Below are 16,764 nucleotides of genomic sequence, written 5' to 3'. Positions count from 1 at the left end.
AGGATATCACACTAATTGATTATGTCCATGACATATAAAAACTTTTGAACATGAGATTTTAACACTAGTGATGGACAAAAAAGGAACAAGAGCTCATAATTATTGATGGAGTCACACAATATAAAACATCCTATCCATGTTTTGCCATTTTTCCTTCTTTTTCTTATATAGCTTTTATAATTTGGTCTTCAAAATATATTAACACATTTTGAATGGATATATTTCAAAAATATGGTACTGTGTTTCGTAATGCATGTCTGCCATTAATGTGCATGGCATAAGACGTAATGGCACAATTGGTGCTTGTAATCTGGTGTTCTGCAGGCCCATAACAGCAGGAGATCACAAACTCTGCAGTTAGGTCCCCTTTCCCAAGAATAAGAAAGAAGGGCAATATTGTTTCTGTTTCTTTAAACTGACTTCTTAACCAGATGGTAGAACTACTGTAGCCTTTCCAGGAGAACCCTCCATGTAATCTATGTGCCTCAAAGGTCACTGGAACATGTAAGGGAAGCTCAAAGAGTGAAGAAGAAATGTTGATAGTCTCAGTTAACAGTATATATAGCCTTCTGTATACCATTATGGTAGAAATAATGTTTTTGTTTCTATTGTTGTTAATTGTTTAAATGTCCCTCCCACTGTGGATGGTGGTAAATTCTCCTTCCAGTTAAGTTTAAACCCTGTTGTTTTTATAGATAGGTTCATGTAGTATTCTTGGCAACACTATGTGGTTTGCCATTGCTTATTTCATTTAGACCCCCTTTCAAGTTAGTCTAAATGTTTCTTCAAATAGAGAATGCCTCTGTCCAAGCCCTACTTCAGTTTCTTTTGGGGCTGTCCATGATCTGGAGTTACCAACCTTGGAGGCAGATGGAAATGCAGAAAGGAAGCTGAGATATCAGGTCTCTGTCTCCTCCAAGGATAGAGCCCTGTTTCCAACCTTAGAAGGGAACTAGTTTATTCTTGGTTGCTTTTGGAAGGCATAGAATTTCAGTTTTAATGTAGAATTTTTAAAGAAATAACTATATTTTCCTGATGTGACCGACTGGTCCATGTTGCCTCCTGTAGCCTCTAATTCACTGGTTTCCTTTTGTTAGAACAGAGCATTTTCCCCTGTGTTCCTCTCTATGCATAGTACAACTAGAGACCTAATCACTGTAAAACTTTCTCTTAAACTGATTCCAAAAAATCATATTCTGACCTTAATTCATCTTCTCTCCTGCTGCTGCCCACTCAGAAAAATAAGACAGAATCCAGGTTTTTTAACAACTTGACACTTTCTGCCATGGCTGGGTTCTTATACCTTGCAGAGTAAGTGCTGTAATAAATACAAATCTACATCTTATTATCACTGAGAGGACGACAGTGCAGCCAAATGTTCTATTTATTATTGTACATACACAGCAAAGCAGCTCTATATTTGGATACTGATAAATATTTAAATTATAATCCCAATCTTAAAATCCAATCATTTTTGTCCTGACTGTTACCCTCAACAGTATAACTAAGTGCATTCTTACTGCATTTTATTTTCAGGGAACAATGGCTGTCATTTTCAATTTTATCTTCCAATCTGAAGACTTATGTCTTAGAAGCATCTGTCACAGAGAGAAAAATTCAAGTTTACATTTGCTTATGTTGACACAGTACGATGTATAGTAATCTTGCTTTCGTGAGTGCATTTGTAAATATTTGACATGATGTGTTAATCTTTTAAAGCAGCCCTGTAATAAAGGCAAACATCAATTATTTTATTTATTTTATTCAGTTTCAGTGCTGCCCAACTCCAAATTGATTCTGGGTTGCTCATAATATAGAAGAATAAGATTAAAAGTACAATTTAAATATGAACAAGATGGAAAATCTGGCCAACTAACGCCAAGACATATATAAACTTATGCCAAGGGGAAGACCCTTTTTATTTCAACATCCAAGGAGATTATTAAAATTCATATATTGTGGGTGCAAAGCTGAGATAGTTGCAGATTCTTGAAGTCCAGTCATCAAGTTTGTCTTTGGAGTGAGATTTCAAAGTTTATTGTATTGCCTGTTGAAAACTCACTTCAAAATGTAAGTTCTGTCTGGAGTATGGTAATAGCAATTTAGTTGCTGGGAAATGATAGAGTAATTCTATCATTTAGAATAAGAAGAGGGGGAAATGTCACATAGAGTAGCTGGATTATAAGGATAAAAATAAAGGTTATGAGGATAGAAATCCAGTTGTATCTACTGTAATGTCCTTAAAAAACTAAGCCAGTTTTATCCTTCTTGGCCATTCCTTTCCCAAAACTTTATCATTCATGGTTTATTCCAACAGTGAGTCTTTTGGAAAATCAGTGAAAGGTGACGAAAATCAAAATATAAATAAATAAATAAAAATATATAAAATCAGGATTTTCTATCATTTTCTCTTCATGCTACTTAGAGACAGATCCCCTCAAATCTTGTGTTTTCTACATCATAAACTACATGTACCCTATAAACTATTTTTACATGTGATTGCTTTTAGTATTAATTCTTTAAGTCCACTTCCTAAAAGAGATCCATTCTTTGTGGAGGGCTTTCAGAACTATTCTGTTGTTTTACATATACATGAAAAGCGAGCAAAAAAGCTGTATGTAAATTGTACTAGTACCTTAAGTGGATTTATGCTGTTCTCCACCACTTTGCCCTTCCTGTATCAGCTCATGGTTTATTGGACATACCTTAAGCTAAGGCAATTTGGCAGCCATACATTTCCATCTTTGTTGTCTCCAGCAGCAGGAAGCATCAGTTCATTCTGGCATTCTTAAGCCATCTGTTCCAGGTTACATCCTTCCATGTATTCCTTTGAACACACACTTTATTTTTTTAAAACGATTAATTATTGCCAAATAAAATATGAATTACATTGAGGTTCTCTGTGGTGTACTATATAGGAACAATATTAGAAAGGTAGCAACATTTATTATGATTCTACTCTCATTTCTCCTGAGTTTTTATTATTTCTTAATGTTTCTCTGTTTTTAAAATAATAATGATTTTCTTTAAGTATGTTTTTTATGATGTGTTTCTTAAAATAAAGAGGCATCACCCTACTGATTCCATAAATTAGAAAGAACAATCTTGATTTAGCTCTTCGGTTTAAAAACTATTAAAAGGAGGATTTGTTGCATAAATTCCACTTTGTAGAAACAATTACTTTTATTAATGATAGGGATATATTGTAGGCTGAAAAGATTTTATTTTATTTATTTCATAGTGTAAATGTCAGCTGTTCAGTGGATTACTTGAAAGTAGGAAGTACCCAGTTGAAATTGAGCCAGGCCTAGAGGAAAATATATATACTTTTTTTTTTGCTAATAAACTTTAAACAACTCTGTGCCAATATGGTATTGTAATTAACAAGACTATGAAATTATTCTATAAATCTGAGTTGAGAATATAAGACTGAAAGGTGATTTAGGACCTGATTTGCCATTTTAAAACATGTAGCAAACTGCAGTAGATTTTTGCTAAGTTTTCGTCTATACTGGGTGGGCAACATTCTGGTGGAAAGGGACTTCAAAATGTTTGAGATGGTAAAAGCCACAGTATTTAAGGCAATGCCATGGAGTGAGCAAGATCTCGGGATATTATCCATTTGATTTGGCATTTACCACCACCCCTTTTTTTTCTTTTTAATTCTTACACAATGGTTATATATTTATTGTCTACTTTATGATTGATTTTTTTTAATGAATGATTGATTTTTTTTAGAGTTGTGCCAACTTCAGCACACAGTCAAGAGGGCTCCAGAAACAGGAGCTGGAAATTATTTTGAAATTGCAAGCCAGGGCCAAGGGTTGCCTGACTCTGTACCTATGACCAAATATATTTGAGTTTAGCTTGAGGGATTTTTGCTGACCTGGAGTTGGTCCCTGTTAAACATGTGGCCAGCGCTGTACATCACCATCCATTCATCCATAGAAAGCTCTGTGAGTCAAGTTTGCATACTCAGTCATGGTCAGGGCAGTGACTAAACTTTTCTTCTCTGCCTCCATTGCATCTTCTCAGTATTGCCAGCATAGGTTTTTCAAGTGATAAGATGTTGCAATCTGGCCCAAAGAAAGAGGCTGTTGTATTCTCAGTAACCTGCTGTGAGAAATTTGCAAGACACTTTAAAATTAAAGTTGCTTCCATTTGTCACAACTTAGTCTCCACAGTTAATGCAACTTGAGAAGTAGAAGTGTTCAAAGCACCATCCTGTTTTGTTTTACTGGATAAATTTCAGTCTTTGAGGCCTGAGGAGTTGGACAAGGTACTTCGACATGTTCAGTCTACCACTTAGGTGCTCTACCCTTGCCCTTCTTGATTTATTAAATCTAGCAGAAAGGAGCTGTCAGGAGATTGTAAATGCCTCATTGAGAGAGGGAGCCATTCCAGCCTCTTTAAAGAGACAGTGATCAGGCTGCTTCTGAAGAAACCAAACCTGGACCCAGAGGATGAAAACAACTATAGGCCAGTAGCCTATATTTCCTTCATTGGCAGGCTGCTTGAGCAGGTGGTAGTCAATCAACTCAAGGCTGCCTTGGATGACACTGATTTCCTAGTCCATTTCAATCCGGTTTCAGACCTGGCTATGGAATAGAAAGAGCCTTGGTTGCTCTGTAGGATGACTTGTGCCAGGAGAAAGACAGGGGGAGTATGACCCTGTTGATCCTCATAGACCTTTCAGTGGCTTTCAATACCACAGCCATGGTATGCTCCTAAATAGAATGTCAGAGTTGGAGTGTGGGGGCACTTTATTATAGTGGCTCCATTCCTACTTAGATGACCATTTCCCAGAAAGTAGGTGCTGGGAGATTACTCCTCTGCCTCATGGCAGTTGGTTTATGGAGTCCCCTGGGGCTCCATTTTATTCCCTTTGCCCTTTAACATCTACACAAACTTCTGGGATAGATCATCATCATCTGGGGATGTGGGTTGAGGTGCCATCAATATGCGGATGACACCCAGCTCTACTTCTCCTTTTCATCTAACACTTGTGAGGCAGTTGGCATTCTGAACCAGTGCTTGGGCAGGGTAATGGACTGGATGAGGGCCAATAAACTGAGACTCAGTTCAGACAAGGTGGAGATACTGTTTGTGGGTGATGTATCTGACCAGCTGAATTGTATCGTGCCTGTTCTGTCCCTAAAGGAGCAGGTTCACAATTTGGGGATGTTCCTAAATCTATTATAGTCATTAGTGGCCTTGGTGGCCCAGAAAGCCATTTTATCAGCATGGGCTGATTTACCAACTGTGACTTTATCTGGATAGAGACAGCTTTGCAACAGTTATTTACATTTTATTAATTTCCTGATTGAATTATTGCAATGCATTGTACATGGAGCTGTCTTTGAAAACAGTCTGGAAACGTCAGTTAGTTCAAAATAGAATGGCCAGTTCTTCACCATCTACACTAACTGCCATTTTTTTCGAGACCCAATTCAAAGTGCTGGTTTTGACCTCCAAATCCCTAAATGGCTTACTATCAGATTACCTGAAGGATTATCTTCTCCCACGTGTACCTACCTGTCAGCCCTTCAAGGTAAACCTGACTAGGAAACCAAAATCATGCATGCTAATACTTCTTTATTATAAGGTTATAGTAACAGAATCTTGCAAATCTGAATGTGCTTTCCCCCCTTCCTACCTCCCTTTTATCTTCGTGAGAACTAGGGAGGGTCTTGGACATTCTTTTCAGTGGTTTTCTTACAATCAGATGAAAGCAAGATTTAATATGAACAAAAGGACAGTTGGAATTGAGAAGAGGAAAGATGTACAAATGATTATCATATAATACCTAAAATGTACAAATTGTTATCAAGGTTTGAAACAGGCTGAAAAGGTTAAAGACTATGGTGAAATAGGCTGCAAACTGTGGTTATAATATAAATATGGATATATGGGAGAAAATGTGGGAAACTGGTGTTAAATTTACATTTTGTCATAATTCAAGAGAGAACTTTTATAAAATGATGTACTGATGGTATACGACACTGGCCGCTAAACTGTCAAAAATATTTAAAGGAATATCAAATCAGTGTTGGAAGTGTGAAAAGGAAGAGGGGAAATTTTACCATGCATGTAAAATGTGTGAAAAAGCAAAGAAATTATCGGTGCAAATTCATACAATGATGCAAAAGATACTGTGGATTAATATTATAATGAAACAAGAACTATTTTTATTGAGTTTTATGGAAGTTGAACTAGAAAAGAAATATGGAAAACTAATAATGTATATGGTAACTGTGGTGAGATTATTGTATGCCCAAAAATTGAAGAATAATGAAATACCCACAGTAGAGGACTGGATTATAAAATTGATGGCAAAGCTGACCAGTTTGGTCAGGGGAAAAACAATAAAGACTTTTTTAAAGACTGGAAGCCTTATATGGACTTCTTGCTGAAAGAAGAAAAGACTGAACTAATATTTATGAATTTGGGGATTAGAAAGTGTTAAAGAGGGAGGGAAAAGAGTAAGATGGCAATTACTCAATAGAAAGTAGGGCAGAAGTGAAAATTCTATTTTCTTTTTTTCTTTTCTTTCCTTTTTTCTTATTTCCCATCTTTTTTTCTTCTTATTTTGTTTTCATTTTTTATACTTTTATTGTGTTGTAAAATTCTAAAAAAAATATGTGAGAGAGAGAGAGAGAGAGAGAGAGAGAGAGAGAGAGAGAGAACTAGGAAGGGTTTTGTCTGAGACGCTTACTCTGGTTACAGTTCTGGGCTGGACTCAAATTTCTTTTATCTGACCATTGTCTTTGTTGTGGTTCTTCCTCCTGTTCCTCAAGGTTATCCCTTCTGCCCATTATACTGCCTGGAGCTTAAATCATCTAATGAGTCCCTCCTCCCCATTCCCTCATCAAAGGAGGTGAGGTGGGCTTCTATAGGTAGGAGTTTTTTCTGTAGTAGCATCCCATTTATGGAATTTCCTCCCCAGAGAGGCCTGACTGGCACCCATAGTAGCATCATTTCAATACTAGGTGAAGACTTTTCTATTTTCTCAGGCTTTTTCACTGGCTTTTAATTGTATTTTAATTAATATGGTTTTAGTTTTGGATGCCAGCCTCACAGCTGCCTAGTGTGGTGTTATTTTGCATTCTGTTGTATATATTTTTATTCAAGCTGGTTTTTAGTGTGTTTTATTGTAGAGAGCTTCAGCTATTGGATGGTTTAAAAATATAAATAAAAATAAATGTCCTATTTTAATGGTTTCTACATCTAAAGAGGTAATTTGCCAGATTTTTTATTTACAATAATTTGAAGTAACGTTGACTTGCCAAAATCCTTCTCTAGACCCAGGAACCTATTTGGGGATTTCATCTGGGAATACATGTGACACATAGTCATTCCTGGGCATTTAAGAGAAGCAACTGCTTGATTGTACATTATAGGGCCAGAGAGATGAGGTCATATGGGTTACTGATGGGGCTGAGCTGAAAGGAATGTGAGATCAAGAACAAGCCAAATCAGAATTACTGCTTCGTTCAATCATCTGCACCTGTGAATATGGAGGTGGGGAGTTGTGATGCTACTGGACAAACTCAGGAATGTTCTTGTAAGTTTCTTTCTTCCCACTACTTCCTTGCCATTCCAGCAAGCAAGCAATCTCTACTCCTGTGTATTTTTTATCTTTGAGAAACCTGAAAATTTTTTGCAAGCTAGTAATTTCAGATACAAGCTAATGACCAATTACTGACAGGTACTGTGCTTAATACAAGTTCCAATATTTGAAAGGAGAGGAAACGCTTTTTGCCTTTCTTTCTACTGCAGTTCTGTTATTGATTACCAGAGTCTAATGATCCCAAACTGCTATAGTCACTGCTATGCTCATTTCTTTGGAATGAAAGATGTGGCATACCACATGTATTCACAAAAATGTCCTCAGTCCACCTTATGGTGATTTTTGATTGCTCCACTTTAGCCATAGACCACATTATCATAAAATCAACCTCAAGTAGCTGTTTTCTGGTCAAATAATGAATAAACAATTTTTGACAATTTCAAATTGTAATATTGGAAGACACAGTCTCTGCCTCTAAACTTGAAACACCAGTTCCTTATTCTGCCTGCTCTGTAGCAACTGACCTGAAAAGTATTTTAGATACTCAAGATGTTACATCTAGGTTACATCTAGAAACTGAGGTGTAGCTTTGTTGCACTAGTGAGCCCATTCACAAATTATGTACAAAAGGATGGTGCTTGCATCACAGTGTCACAATACGGCTTTTGTCATTTTGATAAAAACCTTCAATCCTTCAGATGCCTCTACTTTAGCAACAGATATGGTCTCCTGTTGCTTACTTTGTGCCTGCAGGCTCCTGCCCTGAACAAGAGGACTGGATTAGCTCCCAAACCATCTGTTCATGGTTTGTTAATGATAAAAATGTCATGCAAACACAAGTTGTGTACAAATCCTAGTAGCTACAAACCTGAAAAATGTATTTATTTATTAAAGTTATTATTACCACCCATTCCAATAGACTTATAAAATTGGCTTATCGGCTTAAAATCGGCGGCTTATAAAATTCAAATACACAGTTAAAACATAAAATGTGACAGATTGAACTAAAAAACAGCCATAATAATAAAAACACAACAGGGCTTCCACAAGCACATTAGCCCCAGGCCTGGGAGCAGAGCCAGGAGTTAAGGGCCTTCTGGAACCCCAGAAGAGTGGGTACTTTATGTATCTCTGTGGGATGCTTTTACAGAGGATCAGAGCAGTGACAAAGAAGGCACGCTTCTTTGGTCCCACAAGAGGACAGTGTTTAACTGAGAGGACCTGGAGCACACTCACCCTGGCTGAATGTACTGGTAGGCAGAAACAGTTGGAGATAGGTGGTCCCTCAGATATCCAGGCCCTATGCCATATAAACATGGTTTGCAAAAGGTTTGTTTATGACTGCTTTCTCCATTCAGAATTAGCATGTATCCTGTGCTTGGACAAAAGGAGGAGCCAGCTGACATAATAAGGATATTAGTAGGGCATGTTCATTACTAAGCATGTCATGAATGCACACTTAAAGTCAGTCTTCATGACATGCATCTTGTTCTAGTATGTTGCTTGATACTGCTAAGAAATGTAATATGAATAATATAGGATGATATATTGCTATTCTAATAATATCAAATCATTGTAATCACATATGTTCCAGAATGATTTCCACAGTAAATTTCATTTTACATACATTCACATTAAGCCATGATGCTTGGTATGATCTTAATACAATGTGTGATCCCAGTCTTTGTGATTTGGAAAACATTATTTATAGCTTAATGTTAGTATATGAACCCGATCTGTATGACTTGGTTAACAAATGATCACAGAAACAAACCATATTAAGAGTGATATTGCTAACACATTTACTTTTAATTTGAAACAATTAAATCAGTAGAACTTACATAAATGTTAAACTTGTTACAGTTTGGATTTATTCTAAGAGGCAATGGCTTGCTCTTGCATCATGCAATCAAGTCAATGTCAACTCTTAGCAACCACATAGCTTTTGTCTGGGACAATCTGTCCTAAACCTGGTCCTTCAGCTCTTCCAATAGTAGACCCATTGCTACTATAATTGAGTCTATCCACCCTTCTGCTGGTTGTCCTTTTTTTCTCTTTCTCTCCACCTTTCCCAGCATTATGGACTTCTCCAGAGAGTTAGGTCTTTGCGTAATGTGTCAAAAATATGATGATTTGAGCCTAGCGATTTGTACCTTAAATGAGAAACTTTGGATTTATTATTTGATTCATTTGTTTTCCTGTATTCTCAGGAATCTTCTCCTTTGTCAAAGTTCAGAAGTATCAGTACTCTTTCTATCCTGCTTCTGCAAAGTCAACTTTTGCTTCCATAGAATATCATAGGGTACATCATTTCCTGCATAATTCTAATCTCTGTAGGTTTTTGTAGATCTTTGTGATGCATCACAGCATCTGAATATGTTTTCCAAGGCTACGCTACCAAATGTTAATCTGTGGTGTAATCTTCGACTGCTGGTTCCTTTACTGTTGACAGTCAATCCTAAAAAGCAGAAGCTATCCACCACTTCAATATCTTCATTGTCAATTCTAGTTGCTGTATATGCTCAGAGTCCCTCTGTGGGGGGAGATGGGCAGTAGTATAAATTTTAGAAATAAATAAATAAATAGATAAATATGTTGTCATTAGTTTGGTCTTTATATTTATATAGAGTCGCTGGGAGTCGGGCAGCATATAAATTTAAATAATAATAATAAAACTTAGACCTTTTTTCCACTGTGTACCTTGACTTTCATTATTAGAACTTGCAAATAATTTGCATTTTCAGCTATCAGAGTAGTATCATCTGCATAGAACAGGTTATTCTGATGCTTCTTCCTCCAATTTTAAAATCATGCTCATCTTCTTCCAATTCAGCTTCCCTCAATATATATATTGCATATAGGTTGAATAAATAAGGGGAGAGTAATACAGTCTTGTCTCACTCCTTTGCCATTTTGTTTTGCTATGTTCCATCTGGATTGTGGCTTCCTGACCTGTGTATAGATTTTGCATGAGAACAATGAGATGGGAATGAGAACAATGAGATGGGAAATGGGTATCTGGGATTCCCATATTCCTAAGCACAGTCCACAATTTGATATGGCCAAAGCAATCAAAGGCCTTTTTTTCTATAATCAATGAAGCACATATTGACTTATTTTTGGTATTGATTTTCTCAATTATCCAGCATGCATCAACAATAAAGTTGCTTGTTCCTTGGCTTTTTTAAAAACCAGCTTGAATATCTGGCACCTCCCTTTCTATATAGGCCTCTAATCTGTATTTAATGATCCTATGCATTATTTTGCTAGCATGTGAAATTAAGAATATTGTGTGATAGTTTACACACACTGTTAAGTCTCCTTTCTTTGGTATTACATAGACTGACCTCTTCCAATTTGTTGGCCACTGTTTTGTTCTCCACATTTGCTGCCATTGTTTGGTTAGAATCTTTATTGATTCTTCTTCTGTTGCTTGCAAATATTTCTATATATATCCCATCGGTTCCCACAGCTTTCTGACTTGGTAATGACTGGAGTACTGATCTAACTTCATCTTTTAATACTAGAAGTTCTTGTAAGTAGGGAATATCTTCTATAACCAAAATTTTAGCCCACATCATACATTCCTTAACTTGTTCTTCTTCTGTTTCAAATTTCAATAAAAGTTTATACATTTTAGCAATCACATGGTCATCATTTGTATACAATTCTGTTTCAAAATCAGTCTTACAATGTTTAATACCATAAATTCTTTTATCTACTTTAAATCTTTCTGATAACTATATATAAGAAAGCCATTGAAAACTATGTCCCTCTGCCATCAGTTGTTTTTTTTATTTTATTTTATATTCCCCTTGACAGAATTCTAGCATCTCACAATATGTTAACCATTTGTGTTTGCCTGTTATTTCTCATCTATAGAATGCTTCATGTGCTGAGAGCCCCAAAGGTGTTTTTGGGCACAGCCTGGAATTGTATCTATTCCATATTCTCAATATGGCACATCCAACATAATGATTTTTGAAATCTACATTAACCTTGACTTTTTAGTAGCACAAATATCCATGCCACCCAAATCTCAGGTCATGTCCTTCTAACTCTAAAAGTCTTATGTTTCTCAGCAACAGCCACTCTTTCATCCAAACCAAACAACAAGCTGCAAAATACAATTTCAAATCAGGTAAAACCAATCTCCTGTTTCCTTTGCATCTTGTAATACCTTATATTTAACTTGTGGCTTTTTCTCTTGCCGTACAAATTTAGATATACCTTTTTGCCACTGTTGGCTTGGGACAGTCTTCAAATACTCAACCTTATTCATTTGGGCACAAGGAATACTTAAGCGTCAAACACTCTCCCATTTTTTAAATCAGGCCTCAAGATTTAATTCTGAAATCTTATGTTTAGAATGTATTTCCATGGCCACACTCTTTCCAGTTGCGTGCCATGCGTGCCATCTAGTTGTTAATCTTAAAACCTGCTAGTGTACCAAATTCTTTTAATTTTCCCATTAATATTTCAATTCCCTTTAGTGGAGCCACCAAAACCAAGTCATGAGCAAATGCCCTTAACTTATAAGTTGTCCTGTTCAGACTATGAGCCAGCCAGACAGAATTATTATCAAACTCTTTATTTAAAACAACTATTTACAACAGTAAAGTCCTGGTGAATAAATAAGGCAAGCAGTTTCAATCAAGACCACCCAGGCAATGACGGATGAACAAGCAAAGCTGCAGGATCAGACTGTGGCAGAACAGCAAGACAGAATTCAGCTAGCTCTCGGATCAAAGCCGTCAGACTTGATGAAGCTAGAATGCGTGGCAAGGCAGAAGCTGGAGGCAAGGTTCTGTGAACTGGAGCGCAGATAGGACCAGGCTGACACGTGGAGGCTAGGCAAGACTGGACTGGAACCTCTAGGCAAGGCTTGGCTCTGGAGGCTAAGCTGGGCTGGACTGGAGAGTCTAGGCAAGGCTGAGAACTGGAAGCAAGGCTGGACTGGACTGGAGAGTCTAGGCAAGGCTGAAGTCTGCAAGCAACACTGGACTGGACTGGAGAGTCTAGGCAAGGCTTGAATCTGGGAGCACACCTGGAATGCACTGGAGCGATACAACGAGGCTTGGAGCTGGATGTGAGACTGTGCTCCGCAGGAACGGCAGGGAGAGGCTCGACTGGAGTAGCTTGTGCAGCAGGCGGGTCCGCAGTGGCAGAAGACGCTGGCGCTGGTTCCACACTGGCTACAGGCAAGGCTTCTGACTCTGGTAAGGACTCTTCTGCAATTGCTGTGAGCTCAAAGGATCGGTTGTCTCTGGCAGCTTGCTCAATGTGCACTTGCCTTTTAATGCGTTCCTTTCCACACCTTTTCTCTTCTGCAGCCAATTGGGCTGCCCTCTGATTCATGCACTTCTCTTCTCTCCTGTCTTGAGCACTGATTGGAGGATTCAAATCCCCCTCCGGAGTTTGTCCAATCTGTGTTTGCAAATTCTCCCGCTCTGCTGAGTCACTTCCTGGTTCAGCTTCTCCAAGTCCCTCTTGATAAGTTTTGTTTTCCCCTTCTGACTCCAGATAAGTTTTGTTTTTGGAGTCAGAAGTGGGCTCATACCTCATATAAGTTTCTTTTTTAATCTTTTTAAAAATCTTTTAAATCTTTTTTCTCTTATATCTGTATTCAGTATTTAAAGAACTAAAATAAACAGGAGGTGAGACAACAGGCATCCCTGTCTTGTCCCTTTTTCTATCTCACAGGGTTTTGTTAGATTTCCATTGACAATTATTTGTGCTATCTGTGAAATGTAAATTGATCTTATCCATTTAATAAAATTCTCTCCAAAATTCCTATCTTCCAAAACTTTAAATCCCAGTTCAAATTGTCAATGGCCTTCTCTGCATCTAAGAAAATCAGTGTGGCTTGTTTTTCATTATGTTGCTCCAAGTATTCCAAAATGTCAATTTCTTATATTATCCTTTAACTGTCTTTTAGCTAAAAAACCACGCTGATTCTTACGAATAAATTCTTGCAAAATTATTTTCAGCCTCTCAGCCAAAATCATTGTAACAACTTATAACCATTATTCAATAATGTTATCAGCTGATAGTTTCTTGTTAAAGTCAAATCTTGCCCCTCCTTAGGTATTAATGCTATATTAGCCTCTTTCAGCTCTCTGGTATCTTTCCCCTCTGTAAAATAGAATTCATTGTATTTTGTAAAGGTTGTAAAAGCTCATCCTCAAAACATTTAGAGTAAGAAGCTGGTAACCCATCTGGTCCAGGCACTTTTCCTGTTTTAGTCTTTTTTATAGGTTCGCAAACTTCCCTTATTGTTATGTGTCCATTCATAATCTGTTTCTGTTTCTCTGTAATCTTCAGTAAATTTTGTTTCTTTAAATATTCATCTGTTTTCTCCAGGGAAATTTCTTGTCCTTTATATAAATCGGAATAATATTGATGAAATACTTTTTGTATAGCCACATTATCCGTTATTATCTTGTAATTTCAATATCATTTTTTTTCTTTTTGTAATTTGTATACCAGCCACTTCCCTGCTTTATTTGCAAACTCAAAGTTTTTTTGTTTTGCATGATTCATTTTCATTTCCATTTCTCTTACTGTTAATATAAATAATTGTCTCTGTAGAAGCTTAATTTGTTGAGATATACGTATCTTCTCTAGAAACTTCTTTAATTCCTCTTCTTTTTATCTTATCCAAAATAAGCTTATGTTTTCTCTTGCCTCTTCTTTTTAAATTCACTATTATGTTGTATAAAGTAACTTCCCATGAAAGCTTTGCTTGTGTCCCAAACCATTCTTAGATCTGTACCTTTATTAAGATTATTTTTAAAAACTTTAATTTTTTTTACAGTCTTCCACTATTGGCTCTTTCTGCAACAGCATTTCATTTAACCTCCATCTGAAATAACTGGGTTTCCATTTAAAAACCAAACTCACTGGATTATGATCTGAAAAAGTCTTTGGTAGTATCTCTATTTTATGAACCTTAGTAGCCAAATTCTTCTATATCCAAATCATGTCTATTCTCCAAAAGGATTTATGTCTTTCAGAAAAATAGGTATATTCTCTTGAATTGCCATTTTTATGTCTCCACACACCAACGATTATCAAATCAAATAATTAAAAAAAACTTTTGGTAGTTTACCCTGCGTAATTTTAATATTTTTCTCAGAAGGTCTGTCTACTAGTAGGGTACTCCATTCCAATCTCCCATTAAACACCAATTTTCATAAGAAAAGCCCATTAGTCCATCTGTAAGTCCTTTATACAACATTGCTTTATTTATCCTCATTTGGGGCATAAATTCCCATTATCAGTCTCTTAACCCCATGCAAATTAACTTCCACCCCAACATATCTGCCATGCTCATCAGTCAGTAAAAGTTCCAGTTGCAGTTGGAGGTTTATATAAAAACAACGCATTTTTTTTGTTCGTGCTGCAATAAATTCTTCACCCAAATTTTTGCAAGTCAAATATTTTATATCCTTTTTTTTCTAATATATGTTTCTTGTAAGCAAATTATATCTTGTTTTAATTGAAATAATGATTTTTTTTTTCTTTTAAGGAGCATTTGCTCCATTTATATTCCACATTAAACATTTGTAATCCATAATCCGGCCAACAATTTAGAAAAGTCAATACCTGTAGCACCTAATTCAGTAACATCCCTTTCACTTTCCTCTTGCAGCTGTTGAGGCTTTCGTGTGGTCTCATCTGTCAGATCAATTTGTGTTTTCTCCAGTTCTTTAAATTTTTCTAGAAATTCTCTCACTTTCTGCACAGAATTCAGTCAAAACCTCTGCTATTTGAAAATAAAAATCACTCCTTCCAGTTTGTCCCACTGAAATTGAATCATTTTCTGTTTAAGTCTATCTGTCAGAAAAAAGTAGTCTTTTCTCTTACACAGTATTCTAATCAGAATTTCTTTAGGCATAATTACATCTGTATTATCAATCTTCAATCTTGTACTAAAATGCTGCTGCAGAACTTGGTCTCTTGTCTTCTTTCTGACAAAGTGCATCAGGACATCCCTTGGAACATTTCTTAATTTTGCAGTTCTTGTATTTATTCTATAAACCTTGTCGATTTCTGCCCCTGTATCCTCTTCATCCCATTCCAAAAAAATTGATAAGGCTTTGATAACTCTAGTATCTTCACCAAAATCTTCTGGGATCCCTCTGAATCCCAAGCAGAAGTCTTTCTCTCTCAATTCTAGTAATGCCAGGTTATCTGAACCTTCTTCCATCTCTCTGTTTATAACTTCTGTTTTACTTCCCAAAATTTCCACTTTGTCATTAATTTGTTTTACATCTCCAGTTATTCGTTCTATAGATTCTTTCATCTTAACTTCTTTCATTTTCTCTTTTCTCTTTACAATTCTTTCTTCCATTCTTTCTTCAAAAGCTGTCAAATTAGCATTAACTGATTCAGACAACTTCTTACCCAATTCCTCAAACATTTTCTGCAACAGATGTGTGTAGTTCCAAATGTGTAATTCCTCCTTTTGCTTGCTGCTCTAATGATCCTCTCCTCCCTTCTGCTTTTGCCACTTTTCTGGTGGTTGCCATTTTAATATTATAATACAAAAGTGAAAGTGTCTCAATTACAAGGTAAAAAGTAAAAGGCAGGCTTTCCTTTTTTTGCTCTTTTGCCTTTCTGTATCCTTAATATTTTAGTCTCAATTGGCACTCCGTAGTTACAGTCACAGTCATAGTCCATCTCATATTACCTTATCTTCTTTGTTTTGTAAAAGCCACCAGTTGTCGACGTTCTTCAATATTAAACAACATTCCCACAAAAATCCAGTCCATTTATCTATTTAGTTCCAATATTTTCATAAGCACTTTCACCAAAAATTAATCTTTCAAAATTACTGTCCCCTTTATCCATTTAAACTTTCTTGCATCCAATCTTTGTTAAGCTTTTGCTACAGATTTAAATCCTTTAATACTTCTTTTCCTCCTTCTTTAATCCAGAAAAAATATTGACTCACCAAATGGCTTTCTCTTACCCTGCCGATCAGAAGATTTCTCTTTAACTGTAAATTGATTACATGTGATAGTGATTAAGAAAGTGAGGCTTTTGTGAACCTTAGGTTCTTTACAGGCTGCATTTTGGTTATGAGCCTTACTAAAATCCCTTGACTCCCAATTACTCAACTCACAAGTCAACCACAAAAAACTCCGTTCCTGAAGGAGCAGCTGTCCAGAGTGCAGATGGGCAATCTC

The 16,764-nt window shown here is 36.4% G+C and overlaps 1 protein-coding gene across 5 annotated transcripts in view; it reads left to right on the top strand.

The window, feature by feature from the left end:
• Positions 1-16,764, top strand: part of AIG1 (androgen induced 1) — a 115,620-nt gene that overhangs the window by 67,721 nt on the left and 31,135 nt on the right. For 2 of the 5 annotated variants that reach the window (XM_063309234.1, XM_063309226.1), the window contains exon 5: positions 1,537-2,107. The exons of the other annotated variants lie outside the window; for them this stretch is intronic. In XM_063309234.1, the coding sequence (XP_063165304.1) occupies positions 1,537-1,642 (106 nt within the window). In that variant the 3' untranslated portion in view covers positions 1,643-2,107. Of the gene's footprint in view, positions 1-1,536; positions 2,108-16,764 lie in introns of those variants that run through there. 5 annotated transcript variants of the gene reach the window in all.

Source organism: Candoia aspera, chromosome 1 (genome assembly GCF_035149785.1).
Source record: "Candoia aspera isolate rCanAsp1 chromosome 1, rCanAsp1.hap2, whole genome shotgun sequence".
NCBI lineage: Eukaryota > Metazoa > Chordata > Lepidosauria > Squamata > Boidae > Candoia > Candoia aspera.
This window is presented reverse-complemented; position numbering and strand designations above follow the sequence as displayed.